Here is an 18,571-nt window from a genome sequence, read left to right on the forward strand (position 1 = left end):
AGGTTTTTTTGCGTCCTCTTAAGTAGTTTTCAACCTATACTCTCCCACGTTCGGGCCTGCCTGCATCTTTCTGAACTTTTTCTTTGCCATTTATCAAATCGGACTCCTAACATGCACGTTATCTTGAATCTTGAGATTTTTTTTGTTTTCGTTAGTTACTGTTCCCACCTTTTTTCCGTAATGTTTATGATTCTCTGTACGAAACAAAAAAAAATAAAGCCGCTATTATTATTATTATTCCCATGATTTTATGTAGTCCTATGATAATTGTTTTAGGTCGGTCCAAAATTGCCCTTGTTAGGGTCTGTGTTACGGACAGTTTCTGACCATTCATCAGCCTTTCGAATATTAGCAATTACATTTTTTTGCTTCTTTCTTTTAGTTAGCTATCTGGAGCAAGTTTTCGTAACGCTCAGATGACGCTACCTCCGGTGCTACATCACGCTGAAATTAAGGAACGTTTGTGTAGAGGGCGCCACTAACTCGCTCGATTTAAATCGTTGTTCGTAAGATTCTTCCTATTATCCACGAAAACAAGTTCTCATATTCTTTATAATTGACTTTACTGGATTTGGATTTGCCACCTACAACTTTTCTTCTGCTTCTGCAACAAGCCACTGAATGAACGGTTTATTTTCTTTTTCAACCGAAGTCATTTTTACAAAGACTGCCAAAACGTTGTGACATTTCCATGGAAATCGTGGAATTAAGAATAAATAACTCACATAATTAGACGCGTAGTGCCTTTAAACTTGTCTCTTATTATACTATGCTAAATAATTTAAAGTAATGTTAATTTTGGACACGAAAAATCCGTCATGCTAACGCCTTCCTCCATTTACCTTGCAAAAAAGCACTTTGCATAAAATGACAACAAACAGTTTGTTTCAAGATGTAAACGATCGAATTAAAAAAATTACACATTTCAAAAGGAAATGCATTCAAATTTGTTTAATTAACAATGCAATAGCTAACATGCGTATTTATGATTTTCCATAACTATTTTCCGCAAGTCATAATGGATTATTTGTTTATTGGCGCCTTTTGTGACGGATATGGTCCATTAGTCTACGTCAGAATTTGTTTATATGGTTGGGACCGAACAACTTTGAAAAGTTATATGCGAGTCAAAAAAGATTTGCCATTTATGGGAGTACCTCGAAGAGTAAGTGGCGAATCTTTATATATACAATTCTTCTGTACGCGTGTTTGTGACCGAACTTCTCCTAAAAGGCTGTTCTCGAGCGGTTTAGATTCACAATCGGGCCCGATCGGATTATTGAATTTTTTTTTAATTCTTTTTTCGTTGATGTCGCACTCTGCTATTTCGCGTACCGATCGATACCACTTACGTCGTACCGTGCCAATGTGATTACACTTTTACATTCTGTACGCTAGGTTTCCGTTATCTTGTAATCGTCAATATCGACGAAGTCGCGGGGGAAAATCTAGTAAAAGAATAAAATGAGACGTTAGAAAGAGACTTCTTGGTTTGTTTTAAGTTATGTTTTTGAGACATGGACTTGCCCAATTGGATATTAAAATCGTTGCCCATCGACTTGTTATCTCGTTCGGACTCACCCCAGGGAGAAATGTGGGCGCTTGTAGACAACGTTGGGAGCTCGAACCGTTTCGTGGCCCATCTCCATATTTGTGATTTTGGAAATTCACTCCAAAATGTAGCATTTACTCGGACCGGAACCCTTGTGGTAACGCGGCACCAATTCGTTTAACGCCTCGAAGCATTAGAGTTGTACCGTCTAATGTACACCATCCGGCGCGAAGGATCAAATGTAGTGTTAGGGTCGTAAATCCCACGCTAACTTACACAAAGTAAATTCCGTCGGGGATTCTCTATAACACATTATCCGGTACGTTACTGACATTTCGAATTGTTGAATGACAATTTTTATTGTAAGAATTACATGCTATTTATACAGGGTGTTAATTAATTGAGTGCCCATAATACAGGGTGTGAATCATCGGGTGATTTTAAGGAGAAAAGTTTATATCAACACATGTCTTAAATATCTTAGTTTTGGACCTACAGGGTGTTAAAATTTTAAGAAAAAAGTCAGTTTTTACCATGACATATTTATGAAACTTTTTTGACATAAAATATTGTTTATTCTTACACGTTATACTTCCGTACTTTTGGAGGGCGCTTTAAATTTGTTCTAAATGAACATCTTGACCCACCAGCAGGAAGGGAGGTCGAGTTTAGGATTGTGAGACTTACAGTTGGAGACAGAATTTTATAAAGCGAACGTCACGATCAAAGCAACTTTGTTGTTAAAGTACACCTGGTAGTTGTTCATTAGCATCGTTCTCCCATAATTAACAAATTCAAACAGCTACTTTCGCACAGTCTTGAGAAACCACTTACTTTGCACGTAAAATAATGCGTAAATTACCCTTGGTTTGGAAACGTATAAAGATGAACTGTCTCCTTGGAATCCACAGTAAACATGTTCGCAATCCTAAGCTACACGTGCCTTTTTGCAGCAATCTTCCAATTGAGCTGCGCTGAGGGTAGTTTTCGGAGCGGTTTCGCCGACGGCTAATTCTCTGTTTTCAGTTCCGTTCCAAGTGTGCAAACGGACCGACCCGAAATTGGCGGAGTGCCTGAAACCCGCCATCGAGAACGCGCTGATCTTACTCGAGAATGGTATGGCCTCAGGTTTGTGAAAGACCCGGTGCTAATAGTCGAGTTTTAGGGTTTCCCGAGTACGGAATTCCCTCGATCCAGCCAATATCGGTTGAATCGTGGATGGTTCCGGCGAGACCTCCTCTGGTCTACGATCAGAAGTTTCGCAACTCCAAGTAACCAACGTAGACATGAACATAATAAGCATGGAGAGGTTCTTCACCGAGTTCCGCGGTAAAGACACCGAGCGCGTGGCGAAGCTGAGCAAGTTCTACCATAACAACGCTCAGTACCTCGTCGCCAAAGAAAAGGATGTCTACGAAAAGGCCTACGCTAACATCTTCAAAGACGTCGCCAACGACGTGTTATCCAAGTTTTCCTTCGATTCCCTCTTTCCCAAGTAACATTCTGCAAATGGTCAGCGCAATCATTCAGATACAGTCGTATGAGCACCTTGTAAAGACCAATAAATGCCATTATTAAAGATCAGGGTGGTTTTCCTGTGATCCTGCTTAGGGCCGACTTTTCCATTTTGGAAAATAGGTACCTTGACAACGATTGGTTCAATAATGGTATCCATGGTATTCGTCACCCATTTTATTTTTCAGGGTAATCTTGACTCGTGTTTTAACCAATCACAGTGAAGGTCAAACTGTCCCTATGCTTTCTATCGGTACCTTCTTAAAATGAATACAGTATAGGTGCAATACCTTTGGCTGAAACCTCCCCCACTATAAACGAGTGCAGATAAAGCGCATTTTTTATATTTTCCATAATATTGCGTAGAAAAAAAAAGGTTTCTTTTAGATATTTTTACGTAGAATCCAGTGGCGTACTAAAAAAAATGTTGCACCACCGTTTTTGAGATTTGGTTCAACGTTGGTATTTTTTAAATGCAACGCCCTTATGGGTAAACGTATTAAAAATATTAACCGGACAAGATTTATTTATAATATCATAAAAACACGTGTTATCAATCAAAAATCATTCTCAAACTTCTCCTTGTTTTTCTATTTAAGTTTTCATGTCGTTACCCCCCAGAAGAGTGATTAAACTTATTATGAGATGAGGATATATATGCCTTCAATGAACTCCGGCGCGACTCGATGCTGAAGAATTGTCTCCCAAGCATACTCTCTTTATTTTGAAGAAAAATTGAGCAAATCACAAACCGGCATGCGACAGGGTGACCCCCTAGGACCCGCCCTTTTCGCCGTCACTATTCAACAAATGGTGGTCTCCTTGAAGCCTGAACTATATATTTGGTACATGGATGATGGAACCATCCCAGAAGTTATCCTACAAACACCCCAGAAAGTTTCGTGTGACATAAGTCATCTTGGTCTTCAACTCAACTTGAAGAAATGTGAGATCACTGTCTTAGGCCTCGATCCGGTAGCCGAAGATAACATATTGCAACAGTTCCAGTAGGTAGCTCCTGATATTACTATTCTAAACCTCGATAAAGTCTCGGAACTCTTTTGTCTGTGGACTCAATTCGAAGAATGCTACTACGGAAGATCAAAAATTTGAAAACTTTTAATCAGTCACTGAGTTTCTGCCCACTCAGCTTTCAGTAGATTTGGCGTTGCGGTTTAAGACTCGGAATCTAAGCTCACAGGTGGCGAGTTCGAATCCCACAACGTGCCAGTTTTTAGTGGCACAGAACATCTCTTGATTGCCATGCTTCGGAGGGCATGTAAAGCTCGCGATCGTAATACCACAATTGTCGTTAAGTCGCACAGACGGCTGTTGATGCGGCCTAGTCCGGGAAATAGTGACTAAAAAAGAACCATTTCCTGCAAAACGAGAAGTAGTTCTAATTTTTTCCGCATGTCATGGGGGATCATCTGATGGTTGAGAATCCAAGTTTTCGACCTCCCAACCCTTGTGCTTCCCCCATACGATCCCTAAAACTCCCGAAATTTGGTTGGTTTTTTAATTTTTAAAGGTTCACTTTACAACAAAATATTGTTATAATAATAATAATAATAATATTTATTACTGCATACTTGTAACAAAAAATATACTTACATTTGCAGAAGTCACACTTAAACAATATTTTCGAAATCAAAATTTTCAAATTCTGCTACGCTATAAAAGGCATGTTTAATTAATACACATTTAAGAATTTTCGTCAGGTTTAGGATTGATAATTTTCTTATACTTAAAAGTAATTTATTAAAAAGTATGACAGAAGTGTTTTGAAAACTCATATATGTTTTGTGTAGCCTACAGTATTTCACATAAATTTCTGTGGACGAAAGTGTGTTGTGGGAGTGTATGTCAGATCTTAAGGAATAATTGTCTAATTAAGATCTGGCATACAAAATGCAATTTAAAATATATATAGAAGGAACACTTAGTGCTATTAGAAATTGTAGACCATACAGTTTTACAGCAGTTTGATACACACTTCTTTTTTGTGAAGTTTTTATTTAAAAAGATTTAGAGCATCAAAGTTGTCTATATTTTGAAGAATTCTGAAATTTCTATGTATCTATTATACAGGGTGCCCGTTATGTATGGACTATAGTATAGATTTCGATAAAATATCGAATGTATACAAAAATTTGTTATATGAGAGTTGTTGAACATTTTATTTTCCATAATAAGGCAGCAATCAGTTGTTTTTATTTCAGAAAACAAATGAGTAACGAAAAACAATTGAATTTTTTTTTAATGGCAGTCCATCTTTTCATTAGGCTCATTTGCTAGAGATCGATGATATAACATGTTAGGGCCCTAATACAAGAAAATTTTTCAAAAAAACTTTTTATAATCACATCAATAACATTACTCTAGATATCCTAGATCAAAATAAAACAAATGAATGTGTACGTTTGTTACCATTGTATTGCTAATTTTATTTTGTCTTCAAAGTTTAATAAGAAAAGTTCACGCTTATTTATTTTATTTTGATGTAGGGTATCTAGATTAATGTTATTGATGTGATATGTGAAATAGTTTGATGAACTACCAATACATGAGGATTAAATACTAATTTATTTATTTATTTATTTTGAAAACGTAAATTTAAAAGATTGTTTGTTATAACTGCATGGACAAAGAGCTTTGTTTTGTCATACATCTTAATTTTCAATTGTTTTTTATATTTTGTAATTTATTTATTCCTTTGAGCTTATTAATTAGTACTAGGATTAATACGTAGTTGTTACGTTTGAACGTAACGGAATGATAATTTCTGTTAGTATGATAAGAAACAAAATTTATTTTTTACTTTATATATATATGGTACAGACCAATAAGTCATAGACTTGGACAGTCCATTACATGCATACATTTATTTTATTAATAAACCATTCAATTCAATTATATGTTTTTTTGAAAAATTTTTCTTTATTGGAGTACTAACATGTTACATCATCGAAAAGAGAAAAAAAATCTGTATCAAATGGGCCTAATGAAAAGGTACCCTTCCATTTAAAAAAATTCAATTGTTTTTCGATACTCATTTGTTTTCTGAAATAAAAACAACGGAATGCTGCCTTATTATAGAAAATAAAAATAATAAATGACATTACAATCAATAATCATTATTTCAAGTATGGTTATATCGACTTAAATCGTTATTTTTTTGTTATTTGCAACATTTTCAATTAACTACATGCGAAATTAGATCACTCACTAGTAGGCGGTGGACACTTTGTAACCCGAAAGCCCAATCTTCAAATGAGTATAACTTTTGTTTGAAAAGGTATTTTAAAAAACTGTTCGACAATTTTGTTCCTTAACTCATCAAGTATGTACACAACACATTTCGTGGAATTCTCTCCATTTTCGTTGTGCGGTCAAGAATTGCAGTGGAACTGTTTTTTTCGAATTTTCAAAAACTAATTTCAGGTTCGCGATTTTCATGTTCAAAAACCCCCAGATATCAAATTTTTTTCGCATTCCTGCACGTAAACATTACGATTTTTTTAATGTTTTGAAAATATCTTCTTTTTTGCCTAGAAAACTTTGTCTTAGGTAGTGTACGTACATAGTTTCTTGCGTTTTTATGAACTAATAGCGCAATTTCTTATTAAAAGATACTGATATTTACATTTTTGAAATCGGAAAGAAATTCTCTATCAAATGACCCAAAAGGTAAAGATGACTTCCATAAGAAAAAACAAAGTTGATGATGGTCCACTTGAGACGAAACGTCAAACTTAAAATTAAGTAGCATCTTATAGAGGAAAAGTGACCACAATAATGTGTCATTTATTTCGAAATAGCTTGTTAAACTTCAATAAAAAATCAAAACGATTTTGCAAAATTTCGTTTTTTTTCCGGATATCTCCGAAAGTGGTCGGAGTTTTTTCAGTTTCAAAACTGCATTTTGTTAAGCATCAAAGTACGAAACTTTGCCAAATTTAAACTACCTGGCTATCTCTTACAGTTCCCGAGATTCCCATGGTGATTTGAATCAGCCTGTATAATATCTACGTAGAAATTTCAGAATTCTTCAAAATCTAAGCTCTCTACCTTTGTTAATAACAATTTCGCAAAAAAGCAATACATATCCAAGTTGTGTGAAATTTTATAGTCTACATTTTCTGATTGCAATATTTTGTGCTAAAGTGAAAAGATACGATTGGAAAACTAAGAAACCAACCAAATTTCGTGGGTTTTGGGAGTGGTACGGGACAAGCACAAGGGGTCGAAAACTTGGATTCTTAACCACCAGATGTCACATACTGTCTCTATTCCCTGGACTAACATGAAAACGTCTGTAGCTAGAGAGTGCCACCCATACGATACGATACAAAGTGATCCCTCTTTCCGAAAGGAAGATCTACTGATTAAATACGATGCCGCGCTCACAGTCATTGTTGAAGACATCTTGAATTTGTCTCTAGATACATCAGCATGGAAGCAAGTCCAATTGACCCCTCTCATCACGATGCAACACTGGTAGAAGCAACCTTAGAACGGTCCAAAACTGGTTGCGACGCCGACGTCCCTGGTATAGGTTTAAGTTAGTTAGAGTTAAGTTGGCAACAATGTCGAGAACCATTGGTTAGATGCCCAATGTAAGCGTTTCGTAGAAGCAAATTAAACAAGTCTTAAACGAAGTATTATTCTTTACCTAACAAATACCACGTAAAGAAACATGGCGCAGTCGGTACATTACTAGCAAGGGGAATTTCAATTATTGCAAGCGTAAGGCATAAATTACAAAATGGTACCTACGATTTTTAGCACTTTGGATGCATCTCAAGGCTTCCACCAAATACCATTAGACGAGGAAAGTGCAAAATTATGTACGTTTGGTACTCCATATGGATTGTATAAATTCAAAAGAATGCCGTACGGTATCAAATGTGCACCTGAAGTTTTCCAGGAAAAATTTAAAGAAATGTTTAATATTGAAGGGGTTACTACATACATTGACGATATATTAGAAGAACATGATGAAAAACTGAAAAGGGTTTTTGAAATAGCAAAAAATAATAATGTCACTTTCAATATGAATAAATGTAAGCTAGGGAAAAGTAAATTAAATTACATGGGACACATAATTTCAGGGGAAGGTATAGAACCAGACAGTAGGAAAATTGATGCAATTACTAACATACCTAGACCTAAAGATAAAAAAGAAGTACAAAGATTGTTAGGAGTTTTCACGGAACCATTAAGAAATCTGTTAAAGAAAGATGTAGAATTTATTTGGCTTGATGATCAGGAAAAGGCTTTCATTCAGTTAAAAGAGGCGTTAAGCAAAAAACCAGTACTGCAATACTTTGATGCGAAGAAAGATACAGTAATATCAGTTGATGCTTCAAAATCAGGGTTAGGAGCGTGCTTATTGCAAAATAAATTACCATGTGCGTATGCATCGAGGGCTTTAACTGAAACACAATGTCGTTACGCTCAGATTGAAAAGGAGTTGTTAGCAATAACATTTGATTTGACTAGGTTTCAATGGAACAAAAGTAACAGTAGAAAGGGATCATTTACCATTAATTACAATATTAAAAAAACCTTTGCACAAAACACCAGCACGTCTTCAAAGAATGTTACTACAAATTCAAAAATATCATTTTGAAATAAAATTTATACCGGGTAAACATTTATTAATAGCGGACACGCTATCAAGGGCATACCTAAACAATAACGAAAAAGATGAGTTTGAGGAAGAAATAAATGCACAAGTATGTTTGGTAGTGTCACAAATCAATGCAACAGAAGAAAGAATGAGTGAATTCAAAATTAAAACTAATAATGATAATGAATTACAGTTATTAAAATCAATTATTATTAACGGGTGGCCAAAAAACATTAAGTGTGTGTGAATGATGCTGTTTAAATATATTGGAAGTACAAACAGTTATAAATGATTTAATTTTTAGAAATACAGCTTTAGTAATACCACGTTTAATGCGAAAAGAAATGCTTGAAAGAGTCCATTACAATCACTCAGGTATTCAAAAATGCATAAGGATAGCTTCAGAGTCAATATTTTGGCCTAACATGAATAATGACATAAAGCAAACGATAATAAACTGTGAAATTTGTATGAAATATTCCAACTCACAAATAAAAGAACCATTGCAGAGTCACGAAATTCCCAGAATACCATGGAATAAGGTAGGGTGTGATTTATTTGAAATTAGAGGGCAAAAGTATTTATTAGTAATAGATTATTATTATTCAAAATATTTGGAAATAGAGAAATTAGGTATAAACACAACTAGTAACAAAATAATTGAGTTATTGAAAACTATGTTTGCTCGACATGGGATTCCATTAACATTGGTAACTGATGGGGGTCCACAATTTTCATCATATGAATTTAAAGTTTTTGCAAAGAATTGGGAATTTAATCATATCTTAACGTCACCTACAAATGCACAATCCAATGGAATGGCCGAAAGGAATGTACAAACTGCTAAAAAAATGTTTAAAAAGATCATTGAAGATAATAAAGATTTACAAATGGCATTGTTGACATACCGAAATCAAAAAATTGACAATGATTATTCACCAGCGGAAATATTAATGTCTAGAAAATTAAGATCAATCAGCTTACCTATCACAAATCAAAATCTTTTACCGAAAGTAATTAAACAAAATCAGTATAATAAATTTTTAAATGAGAGGCAAGTTACTAGTCAGCACTACTATGACAAAAGAGCTAAGAAATTACCAGAATTAGACATAGGAATGCATGTAATGGTACAAATAAAACCAAACACTGTATGGACACCAGGCAGGGTAGTTAGTATACATACAAAGTAAAGATGGAGAATGGCGCTATGTTGATACGGAACAGAAAATTCATTAAAATTAATTACAAACGCAATTGTCCATCATTTACTATGAGAAAAGAGGGAAGTGAGCAGGATGTAGTTAGGAATGATATAAGACCAGAGCCTACTAAAGTATATATAGATATTAAGAACGAAAATAATAATGTAATAGAAAATAAGTCAGAGTTAGCTCCAGGGGATGTAGTTACTAAAAGCGGAAGAATTGTTAAAGCGCCTGTGAAACTAGATCTGTAACAAAGGGGATGTTGGAGTACCTTGTATAGGTTTAAGTTAGTTAGAGTTAAGTTGGCAACAATGTCGAGAACCATTGGTTAGATGCACAATGTAAGCGTTTCGTAGAAGCAAATTAAACAAGTCTTAAACGAAGTATTATTCTTTACCTAACAAATACCACGTAAAGAAACAGTCCCGACTCCCGACATCAAACAACCAGGGTCGTACACGAATGACATTGTACATGCAACAGGAAAAGCACCCCCCGCTCTTAAATAAGTGTATTTATTGATTTTGCAATGATGTTACGACGGTATCTGAAAGTTTGTGCTGACCATTTGGAGAATGTTACTTGGGAAAGAGGGAATCGAAGGAAAACTTGGATAGCACGTCGTTGGCGACGACTTTGAAGATGTTAGCGTAGGCCTGTTCGTAGACATCCTTTTCTTTGGCGACGAGGTACTGAGCGTTGTCATGGTAGAACTTGCTCAGCTTCGTCACGCGCTCGGTGTCCTTACCGCGGAATTCGATGTAGAACCTCTCCATGCTTATTACGTTCATGTCTACGTTTGTTATGTTGATCTTCTTGTCCACACCGATGGTCACCTCTATTCCGGTGAAGTTAAGTTGAAACTCCATTTCGGCTAGAAGTGAATGCCAGAAAGGGCCTAACGAAGTTTGCGCGTCACTTACTGTAAATACAAGTTAGGTCTCCCGAACAGCTCAAGTCCTCGCCGTCGATGATTGCGCCGTCGAACTCAAATTCGGTTTCATAGGACAAGTTGTGGTTGTGCGCCGTAAATCCGATGAAAATTTTGGGGTCGTCAATGTTGATGCTAAAACTGAAAGGTGAACTGGCGCAAGTGACAGGGCGACTCACCTCAGATCCTCTATTTTGGTCAGCGGGTAATTGTAAAACTTGGAGTTGCGAAACTTCTGATCGTAGACCAGAGGAGGTCTCGCCGGATCCATCCACGATTCAACCGATATTGGCTGGATCGAGGGAATTCCGTACTCGGGAAACCCTAAAACTCGACTATTAGCACCGGTCTTTCACATAACCCGAGGCCATACCATTTTCGAGTAAGATCAGCGCGTTCTCGATGGCGGGTTTCAGGCACTCCGCCAATTTCGGGTCGGTTCGTTTGCACACTTGGAACGGAACTGAAAACAGAGAATTAGCCGTCGGAGGAACCTCTTCGAAACCTACCCGCAGCGAAGCTCAATTGGAAGATCGTCGCAAAAAGGCACGTGTAGTTTGGGATTGTGAACATGTTTACTGTGGGCGCAAAGGGAACGGTTCATCTTTATATGCACATATGTTTGCAAACCAAGGATAATTGCTGCATTGATTGACGTCAAAATATGTGATTTTTCCAGACTGTGCGAAACTAGTTTAAATTGTGAGAGGACCATGCTAATTTAAAACTATTAACGTTACTGTAAGTGCTAGCGTGCGCACAATCCTAGCAGGTTCTAAATTCCAAGACATTGGCCAAACGATCCACAATGGGCTCCCCATGACATTTTGAGAAATATTGTCTTAAATTCTGATCCAGATTCTGTCATTTTAAGCTAAAATTTGAGTTCGAATGGAAGCGTTTTAAAAAAGCTTCCCCAACTAATCGTGGCACCTCGAGAGTTGTACCCCGGATCAACAAATGACGTTAATTAATCAACCACTGATTACGTACAGCAATGCATAAGAGATTAAGTGTTCCAGTACGCCTACGTACCGGAAATATGGAAGACGATACCGACCATACAACTTTAACGATGGCGCGCAGGACGTTCCCATCGTTTTCTCAGCTCGTAATAATATTGACAGGTGCGTATTGCCATAATTTCCAAAAATCAGACCTTTTTCCTTAGGCGTGACCTTTGCGACCGTAGGTGGCTGTAAGTGTTGGACAACTTAACTCGTTCACGAATTGTAGATTTCGCCTCAAACCGACGACGATGGCAGTCAATACTATGGATCCGTCCTGCTGGAAGAAGATTTGGAGAAGGTAAGGCATCGGTGCGAAAAAGGATCGGACAGAAAGGGCGAAAAGAATTTCCGAAATTTAGTAGAACTGCTGATCGACAGAGGAAATCAAGTCTACGCGAGGCGTTGGAGGGACAAGGAACTTGTACATCATCGCGAACCGTTGGGAGATCACCACAGGCAAAGCTTGGAAGACTACAAGCGCCACATTAAAGAAATCCACGACCGAGGTGACTACAAGCTGCTCTCCGTTTTGATTTTTGGCGATCGAGGCGAAGACGACCTCAAGGGATTCGTCCCGGAGGACGGTTTCTATTTTCAGGAGGAGAAGCAGAATGAACTCGGGCAGCCCGACGGTGCACTGAGGAAGGAAATCGAAGAAATTGTTATGGAAATCCTTGCAAACCGAGATCAAAAGGAAGATTCTGAAAACGAGAAGGACGTGAGTTGGTTGGTTCCTCCCGATTAGAAGTGCTTTAAATGAGTAGGTAAACAGAAAATCCACCCAAACCAAATTTTTTTGTTAGTATCGTCAAAAAAACACGCTGTAAATGTCGAATATTCTTGAAATTATTCATTTAATACGTATTATTTTTTCTTATAACCTTATCACAATAATTTAATCATTATCACAGTGTGCAAATAATAATAAGCGATGTAACTAATTGCGCTTTTCTTGCACAATTTCCTATTGCCTATGTAAAGATCAGATCATTAGCGTTTATTCCTACAATCTTCTGGGTAAAAGTGTAATTTGGCTTAGTTACATTTACAAGGGTTGAAGACCCCACTTGCATTAAATAAAATTGGACCCCTACGGCACTGGCAAAAATTAGAATCCTCGCTCTCCCACATCTCTCGCAAATCTAACCCGCTAGAAAAACCGAAACGGAGCTTCCTCTCTGAAGGCAGTGACCTCGACTGGCGTGCCCTAACAACCAGTAGAAAACCTGCATTTCGGTTTATTCGGTCGAATCAAATGGAATGGACGCAACATTTAAGTGGAGAGATCGTGGCAACTGCGCTCGTATTGTTGTTATCACCAGACATACTTTTGTGCACGTTCGCTATGAAGCGGTGTATGTGTACATTTGTTGAACAAAACCAAACTTTTGAAAGGGCCATCTGTTACAAGCCTTCTAGGGTCCTTTAAAGTGTTCTAGAGGATCTAAAAGTATTTAAGGTGCACAAGTTGCGAAACTTTCCAAAATGCTCTAGGCTATCTTTATTTAATCCTTCTACGCAGTCTTTTAGAACTTTAAGGCGCTTTAAACGTGTTTAAATGCTTCTAAAACCCTAACACAGACGTAAATATCTTTTGAAAGCCTTTAATGAATTTTCTAGAAAGTTTTAGGGGCGTTTAAGGGCATTTCTTGACCATTTGAGATTACTCAAAAAAGTTACAAAACGCCCTGAAGACTAGCGAAACCCTTTAAGAGCTCAGTTCTAAAATGTTCTTAAAAAATTTATTACATTAGAATCTGTTATTAGTGGCTCTCATACAGAAGGCCCTTTCAAGGTCTCGATTGCTCTTAAAGTAGTACTTTTAACTATTCTTAAATCGATCTTAAAGGCTCTTAAAGAGGGTTGAAAGCTTTTAGAGAGAGAGAGAGAAAGAGAACTCATACATGCTTATCAACGCTCTACAAGGCAAGCCTCTTCCAGAGACCTTTAAAAGCCTTTAAGGGAGAAAGTAGTTGAAGGATTGGAGGGCGTTTGAAATTATTTAAGAGCGTTTTAAAGCCCCGATATACAAAAGAAACCTCAAATGACCCGGCCCTGAAAAACCCAAATGATTTATAGCACTAAAAAAAATCGATACCCCCCCCCCTCGAGCCGCAATATTCTCCCAAAATGCCTAACGTTAGCACCCATACCATAATTTTTGAGAAAACACCATCAAATTTCGCAATATGGAACACCCCTCAGGAAGGAAAGATCGGCCTGTCAGCTTGAAAATCTAGTATGTCCTGAAGACTGGCCCTTCTGCAAAGACGTAGTACCTGGGGTTCTGGGGGTTAATGAATACCTTGATTACCGTCCTTCAAAAGTTACCATGATGGTGGGAAGCGAAATAGAGAGGGAATTGTGGTACTGAGGGTACGGCTGTGTGCCAGGGGGTATTCCAGGTGCCTCAAAAATGCCTAGCGTTAGCACTTATTCTAGAAAACACCATAAAACGATGATCCTCTCAGGAGAGAAAGATCTGTCTGTCCCTCAGTCACACGAAGACTTAACTACCTTTTTCCAAAAATTGCCATGGAGTTTGTAAGGGAAAACGAGATATAAAGATGTTGCTTTATGGCTGGGGGTAATTATACTTGTTTACCTATTGTGCAAGTGACCAATAGGCGCAAGCAACGAGGATTCGAAAGTGCTAAGGCTTCCGTGCAAAGTTTAGTATTCGAGGAAGAAATGTAAATCTTTCGCGGGTCTGAATTGGAGTAGAGCCATATTCATAAAATTGTGTGAATGGGCGGAATTAAAATACGTAACGTAGTTTTAGTGTAAACGAAATTCCAGTATAGACCTTTCATGGTTATTAATACAATTAATATTAGCTTTTCCATTACAAGTAAAGAACGGACGTATAAGGTTAAACCAAAAAGGTCAATTTATCCGAAAGTTCGGTGGCTCATTTCTAAGAGTTTTACTGTAAAAAAAACTCTATCGTAGTTCAATAATCCTTCCGTCGTACTTAAAGTGGCGCTTTTTACGAAAAAACTAAAATAATATGCAAAAAATTAACCTGTGCAAGGTAGTTTGGAATTTGACTTTTTTGGTGCACAAATAACAACTCCATTTACGTCTTCGAGAATTTGACGCAAGTGTTGAGAGCGGTTGAGGCAAATACAAGCTTGATTATCCCGAAACCGTATCACCCTCAAAGTGATCCAGTTTCCAACTTTTCTAGTTTGGGAAAATGGGGATAAAAAGGTCAACCTTCCCCAAGGGGTATTTAAATTTTATTAGAAAGCTAGCCATGGGTAAAATTAATTGTGATAGACAATTGTTTACCAGTGCCGTAGAGGATCAATTTTATTTAGTACGAACGGGGGTCTTTATAACCCCTACCGTTACGAGTCGCTTAACAGTGTTTTGGAAGCCGAATTTTGAGAACTTTTAAGAGGTTAGATTGTACGTTAAGGGCCACCTAAGACTCTAGGAGTATCCGAGAGCCCCCAAATCTTTCTAAATGCCTTGATATTTGAAACATGTTAGGAACCTTTAAGAGATTTTAGCGTCTTCAGCTTCAAAAGGTATCCAAAAAATTTTTTATACATAAGCAAAGGCCCTAAAATCCTAGATACGCCCATTCTGGTTTAGTGTTACATCAAGACAGATTTTACCTCCGTTCGGAAAAACAACTACGATATCCAGATAGTGCACGGAAGTCGATAGTTCCACATTGTGTAATCGACTATTTTTTGATTAGGGCTTAATTAGTGCAAAACCAATTTGTGCATTTATTTATTATTTATGTACTGTTCTCCAAACGAGTATACATGTATCGATTAAAACATAATCTGCCCTTGGGTTAAACCGACAACTGCAGTGGCCAATATCAACCTCCATAGACGCCATTGAGGTAAGTGGTACGGAACGGAAAACGATTACAAACTGTGAACGAGACAAAAATAAAGAAAATATCGAATGGGGACGCAACAATCCGTATAAAACCACCGCTAGTCCTAGCTGGATCCAGACGAAATGAAACCGGCCTGGTCAATCCCACTCTACGCAACAACCCTCATCGGAGTTGTCTGCTGCAGCTGCATAATTTACGGTAAAACCTCTTTTTATCTAGGTATGCTTCGCACGTAATCGAATATTTCAGATGCTGGAGTGGCACCTAAGGACCAACAGTTTATTGTAAACTCCCACAACACCCTCAGGACCTTAGTCGCTCAGGGTAAGCTGACCGGTCAGCCCAAGGCGGTCAACATGAAGCGACTGGTAAGGCGAGCGATCTGGCATTACGCTCTCTGAGCACTGGTCACATTTCAGAAGTGGGATGACAAACTGGCCGCAGCCGGGCAGAAAATTGCCGCCACGTGCAATTACAAGCATCAAAGAGTTAGGGACCGTAAGTACATCCTAGCCTTCTGACAGTGCCTAATACTCGTCTCTAGCACGATGGAGAACCGTCGGTCAAAATATTGGCAAGACAACCTCGTCGGCCCTGCTACCCCTGCCCAACTGGGACAAGTTCATACAGAGTTGGTTCAACGAGTATAAGATGTACAACTTTACGAATATACCGGTGAAGGGAACGGGACACTACACTCAGGTAGCAGTAGATGATCTTGTCGAATTGTACGACGACCCCTTGTAGATAGTGTGGGCGACCACCGAGTACATCGGCTGCGGCTACACCAACTACAGACATAACGCGACTTCGAATTATATCCAGTTTTACGTCTGCAACTACGGACCGGGGTAAGTTTTGGTAGTTTTGCTTTTAGCTAGGTTACGGTGAGTTTTTCAGGGGGAACGTTCCGGGTATGGCGCCCTACAAGGTCGGCATCTCGAGCCAGTGCGACAACCTTTGTTGAAATTTTGATAAACTTTTTTAATAAACGCTCTAAAGCAGAACTTCTATATCATTTTGCTTTCCCAATCGCCGGTGGGGACCAAGTGCCTGCATGCCTACTGGGACAAAGAAATTTAGCCAACAGACATTGAAATGCGGACGGTCCTGACACGACAATGATAGGGCTGCGCAGCCCTGTCTACAATTAAATTCGCAATGACCCCCAGAAATACACTCCACTTTTGCGGATTCCTGCATTATTCCAATGTAAGCGATGATTTCAGTGCCTCGTCATTCTATTATCCGTAACAGAAACCCTACTGGAATAACTGGATTTCCTAAATCTATTTAAAGAACAAAACTGTATAGATTGTAAATACGCAGAAGAAATATAAAATATGACTGCTCTGTTTTGAATAGAAACTACGGTTTCTACCCCAAGGGGGCACCAACCTAGGCAGAGTAAAGGTCTGATGAGATAAAGTTAAATTTCTATTCTGCCTAGGTTTGTGCCGAGTCTTAATGTAACACTAAACCAAAATGCTTAAGTAAAAAACGGCATTATCTAGGGTTTATGTATAAAAAATGTTTCTTGGAGACTCTGAAGTTGAGGACTCTCTTAAAGAATCTCAACATGTTTTAAATCTCAAAGAATTTAGGAAGGCGCTCGGATACTCCTAAAGACTTCGGTGACCCTAAACGTACTCTAAAGTGTCTTAAAGAGGGTCTTAAGGAATCAAATCTCATATTCGCGAAGACGTAAATCGAGTCGTTAATTGTGCATAAGAATAAAAAGCAAATTTCCAGACTACCCTGCACACGCTATTTTTTTGCTTATTGTTTTAGTGTTGTCGTAAGCAAAGTGCCACTCTAAATAACGGCAAAGTTATTGTTAATTGTGGTAATAACCACGAATGGTATTTTAACATCCTCAGGGTAACTTTTGAAAAAATGTAGTCAAGCCTTCGTATTGGGGAGGGGAGCCATACAGATCTTCCTCTCTGAGGGATATTCCATACCCCACAGGACCATGTATAGCCAAGATTGATGGTGTTTTCTCGAAAATTGTAGCATAACATGTACATTTTTTGGAGAAGAATATAGAACGGGGATTCTGGGGGGGGGGGGGGTATAGAAAGCCCCCCGTCATACGAAAACCTGACTAAATTTTTCGAACAGTTACCACGTGGGTGGTCAGAGAGAGAAATAGAGAAATGATCGAATCCTTCTTTGTCGAGATTTCGACTGGGAGGTATTCCGTACTCAAAGACTCCCAGCACCACATTCGTCTCCAAAAATGTTAGGAGTTAGCACTTATTCCACAATTTGTGATTCACCCCTCAAAGAAAGAAAGATCTGTCCGCCCGTATTCCACACCCCACAGTTCCATGTTGCGAAGATTGATAGTGTTTTCTCGAAAATTATGGTGTAAGTGGTAACGCTAGGCATTTTTGAAGAAGAATATGGCACCGGAGAATCTAGGCCAGCCAGACAGTAGTAGCCTCAACAAAAAGGACTCTATAATTCTTTTCAATTTCCCTTAGCACTCCCATGGTGCATATTAGTATCGAGCTCTCACGCGGCTCGACACTTAATGCCTTCAAAAATTCTCTCCAGATTAATCCCTACCTATTTGTTTATAATTAAATGAATAATTTGGGTCAAATTTGATTTGCTAGGCCACCCGAATTTCACGCGTGTTAGGCCATTTGTCATCATCCCACGCGTTTGGCTTTTCTGCAAGCTCGCATCTTTACTAGGAGGAAATGATCTCGTACTGATTTTGCGATTTTAAGTACGTAAAACCAATAAAGCCTCTAAATTGAACCCCCTGTATACTCACTACTACCAACCCTAGTACGTTGTGCACCCCTGGCGAACTTTCAACTCATTTTTTTGTTAAAAAACAA

The 18,571-nt window shown here is 38.1% G+C and overlaps 3 protein-coding genes across 5 annotated transcripts; 2 read left to right on the plus strand and 1 right to left on the minus strand.

The window, feature by feature from the left end:
- Nucleotides 1-7,124: 7,124 nt before the first annotated feature.
- Nucleotides 7,125-11,605, minus strand: LOC116169842. 2 transcript variants are annotated; one of them, XR_004145089.1, is made up of 6 exons: nucleotides 11,351-11,605; nucleotides 11,215-11,304; nucleotides 11,021-11,165; nucleotides 10,834-10,976; nucleotides 10,308-10,784; nucleotides 7,125-7,742 (listed from the first exon to the last, which is right to left on the minus strand). XR_004145089.1 is itself a non-coding variant. In XM_031486021.1 (5 exons), exons 1-5 carry the CDS (start codon nucleotides 11,412-11,414, stop codon nucleotides 10,489-10,491), a joined length of 738 nt encoding a protein of 245 aa, XP_031341881.1. In that variant the 5' UTR covers nucleotides 11,415-11,605; the 3' UTR covers nucleotides 8,980-10,488. The 2 variants fall into 2 exon arrangements, 1 of the variants encoding a protein (XP_031341881.1); XM_031486021.1 differs by lacking the exon at nucleotides 7,125-7,742 and having other exon boundaries at nucleotides 8,980-10,784.
- LOC116169843 lies at nucleotides 11,589-12,671 on the plus strand. The gene is made up of 3 exons (XM_031486022.1): nucleotides 11,589-11,968; nucleotides 12,013-12,029; nucleotides 12,078-12,671. Exons 1-3 carry the CDS (start codon nucleotides 11,839-11,841, stop codon nucleotides 12,594-12,596), a joined length of 666 nt encoding a protein of 221 aa, XP_031341882.1. The 5' UTR covers nucleotides 11,589-11,838; the 3' UTR covers nucleotides 12,597-12,671.
- A 2,614-nt stretch (nucleotides 12,672-15,285) lies between these two features.
- Nucleotides 15,286-16,723, plus strand: LOC116168792 (venom allergen 5-like). 2 transcript variants are annotated; one of them, XM_031484774.1, is made up of 7 exons: nucleotides 15,286-15,716; nucleotides 15,772-15,914; nucleotides 15,966-16,084; nucleotides 16,136-16,214; nucleotides 16,261-16,418; nucleotides 16,464-16,567; nucleotides 16,617-16,723. In XM_031484774.1, the coding sequence occupies exons 2-7, from the start codon at nucleotides 15,839-15,841 to the stop codon at nucleotides 16,681-16,683; spliced, it is 603 nt and encodes a 200-aa protein (XP_031340634.1). In that variant the 5' UTR covers nucleotides 15,286-15,716; nucleotides 15,772-15,838; the 3' UTR covers nucleotides 16,684-16,723. The 2 variants fall into 2 exon arrangements, with proteins under 2 accessions (XP_031340634.1, XP_031340633.1); XM_031484773.1 differs by having other exon boundaries at nucleotides 15,286-15,914.
- Nucleotides 16,724-18,571: the final 1,848 nt, after the last annotated feature.

The sequence above is a fragment of the Photinus pyralis genome, unplaced genomic scaffold (assembly GCF_008802855.1).
Source record: "Photinus pyralis isolate 1611_PpyrPB1 unplaced genomic scaffold, Ppyr1.3 Ppyr1.4_LG4, whole genome shotgun sequence".
Classification (NCBI taxonomy): Eukaryota; Metazoa; Arthropoda; class Insecta; order Coleoptera; family Lampyridae; genus Photinus; species Photinus pyralis.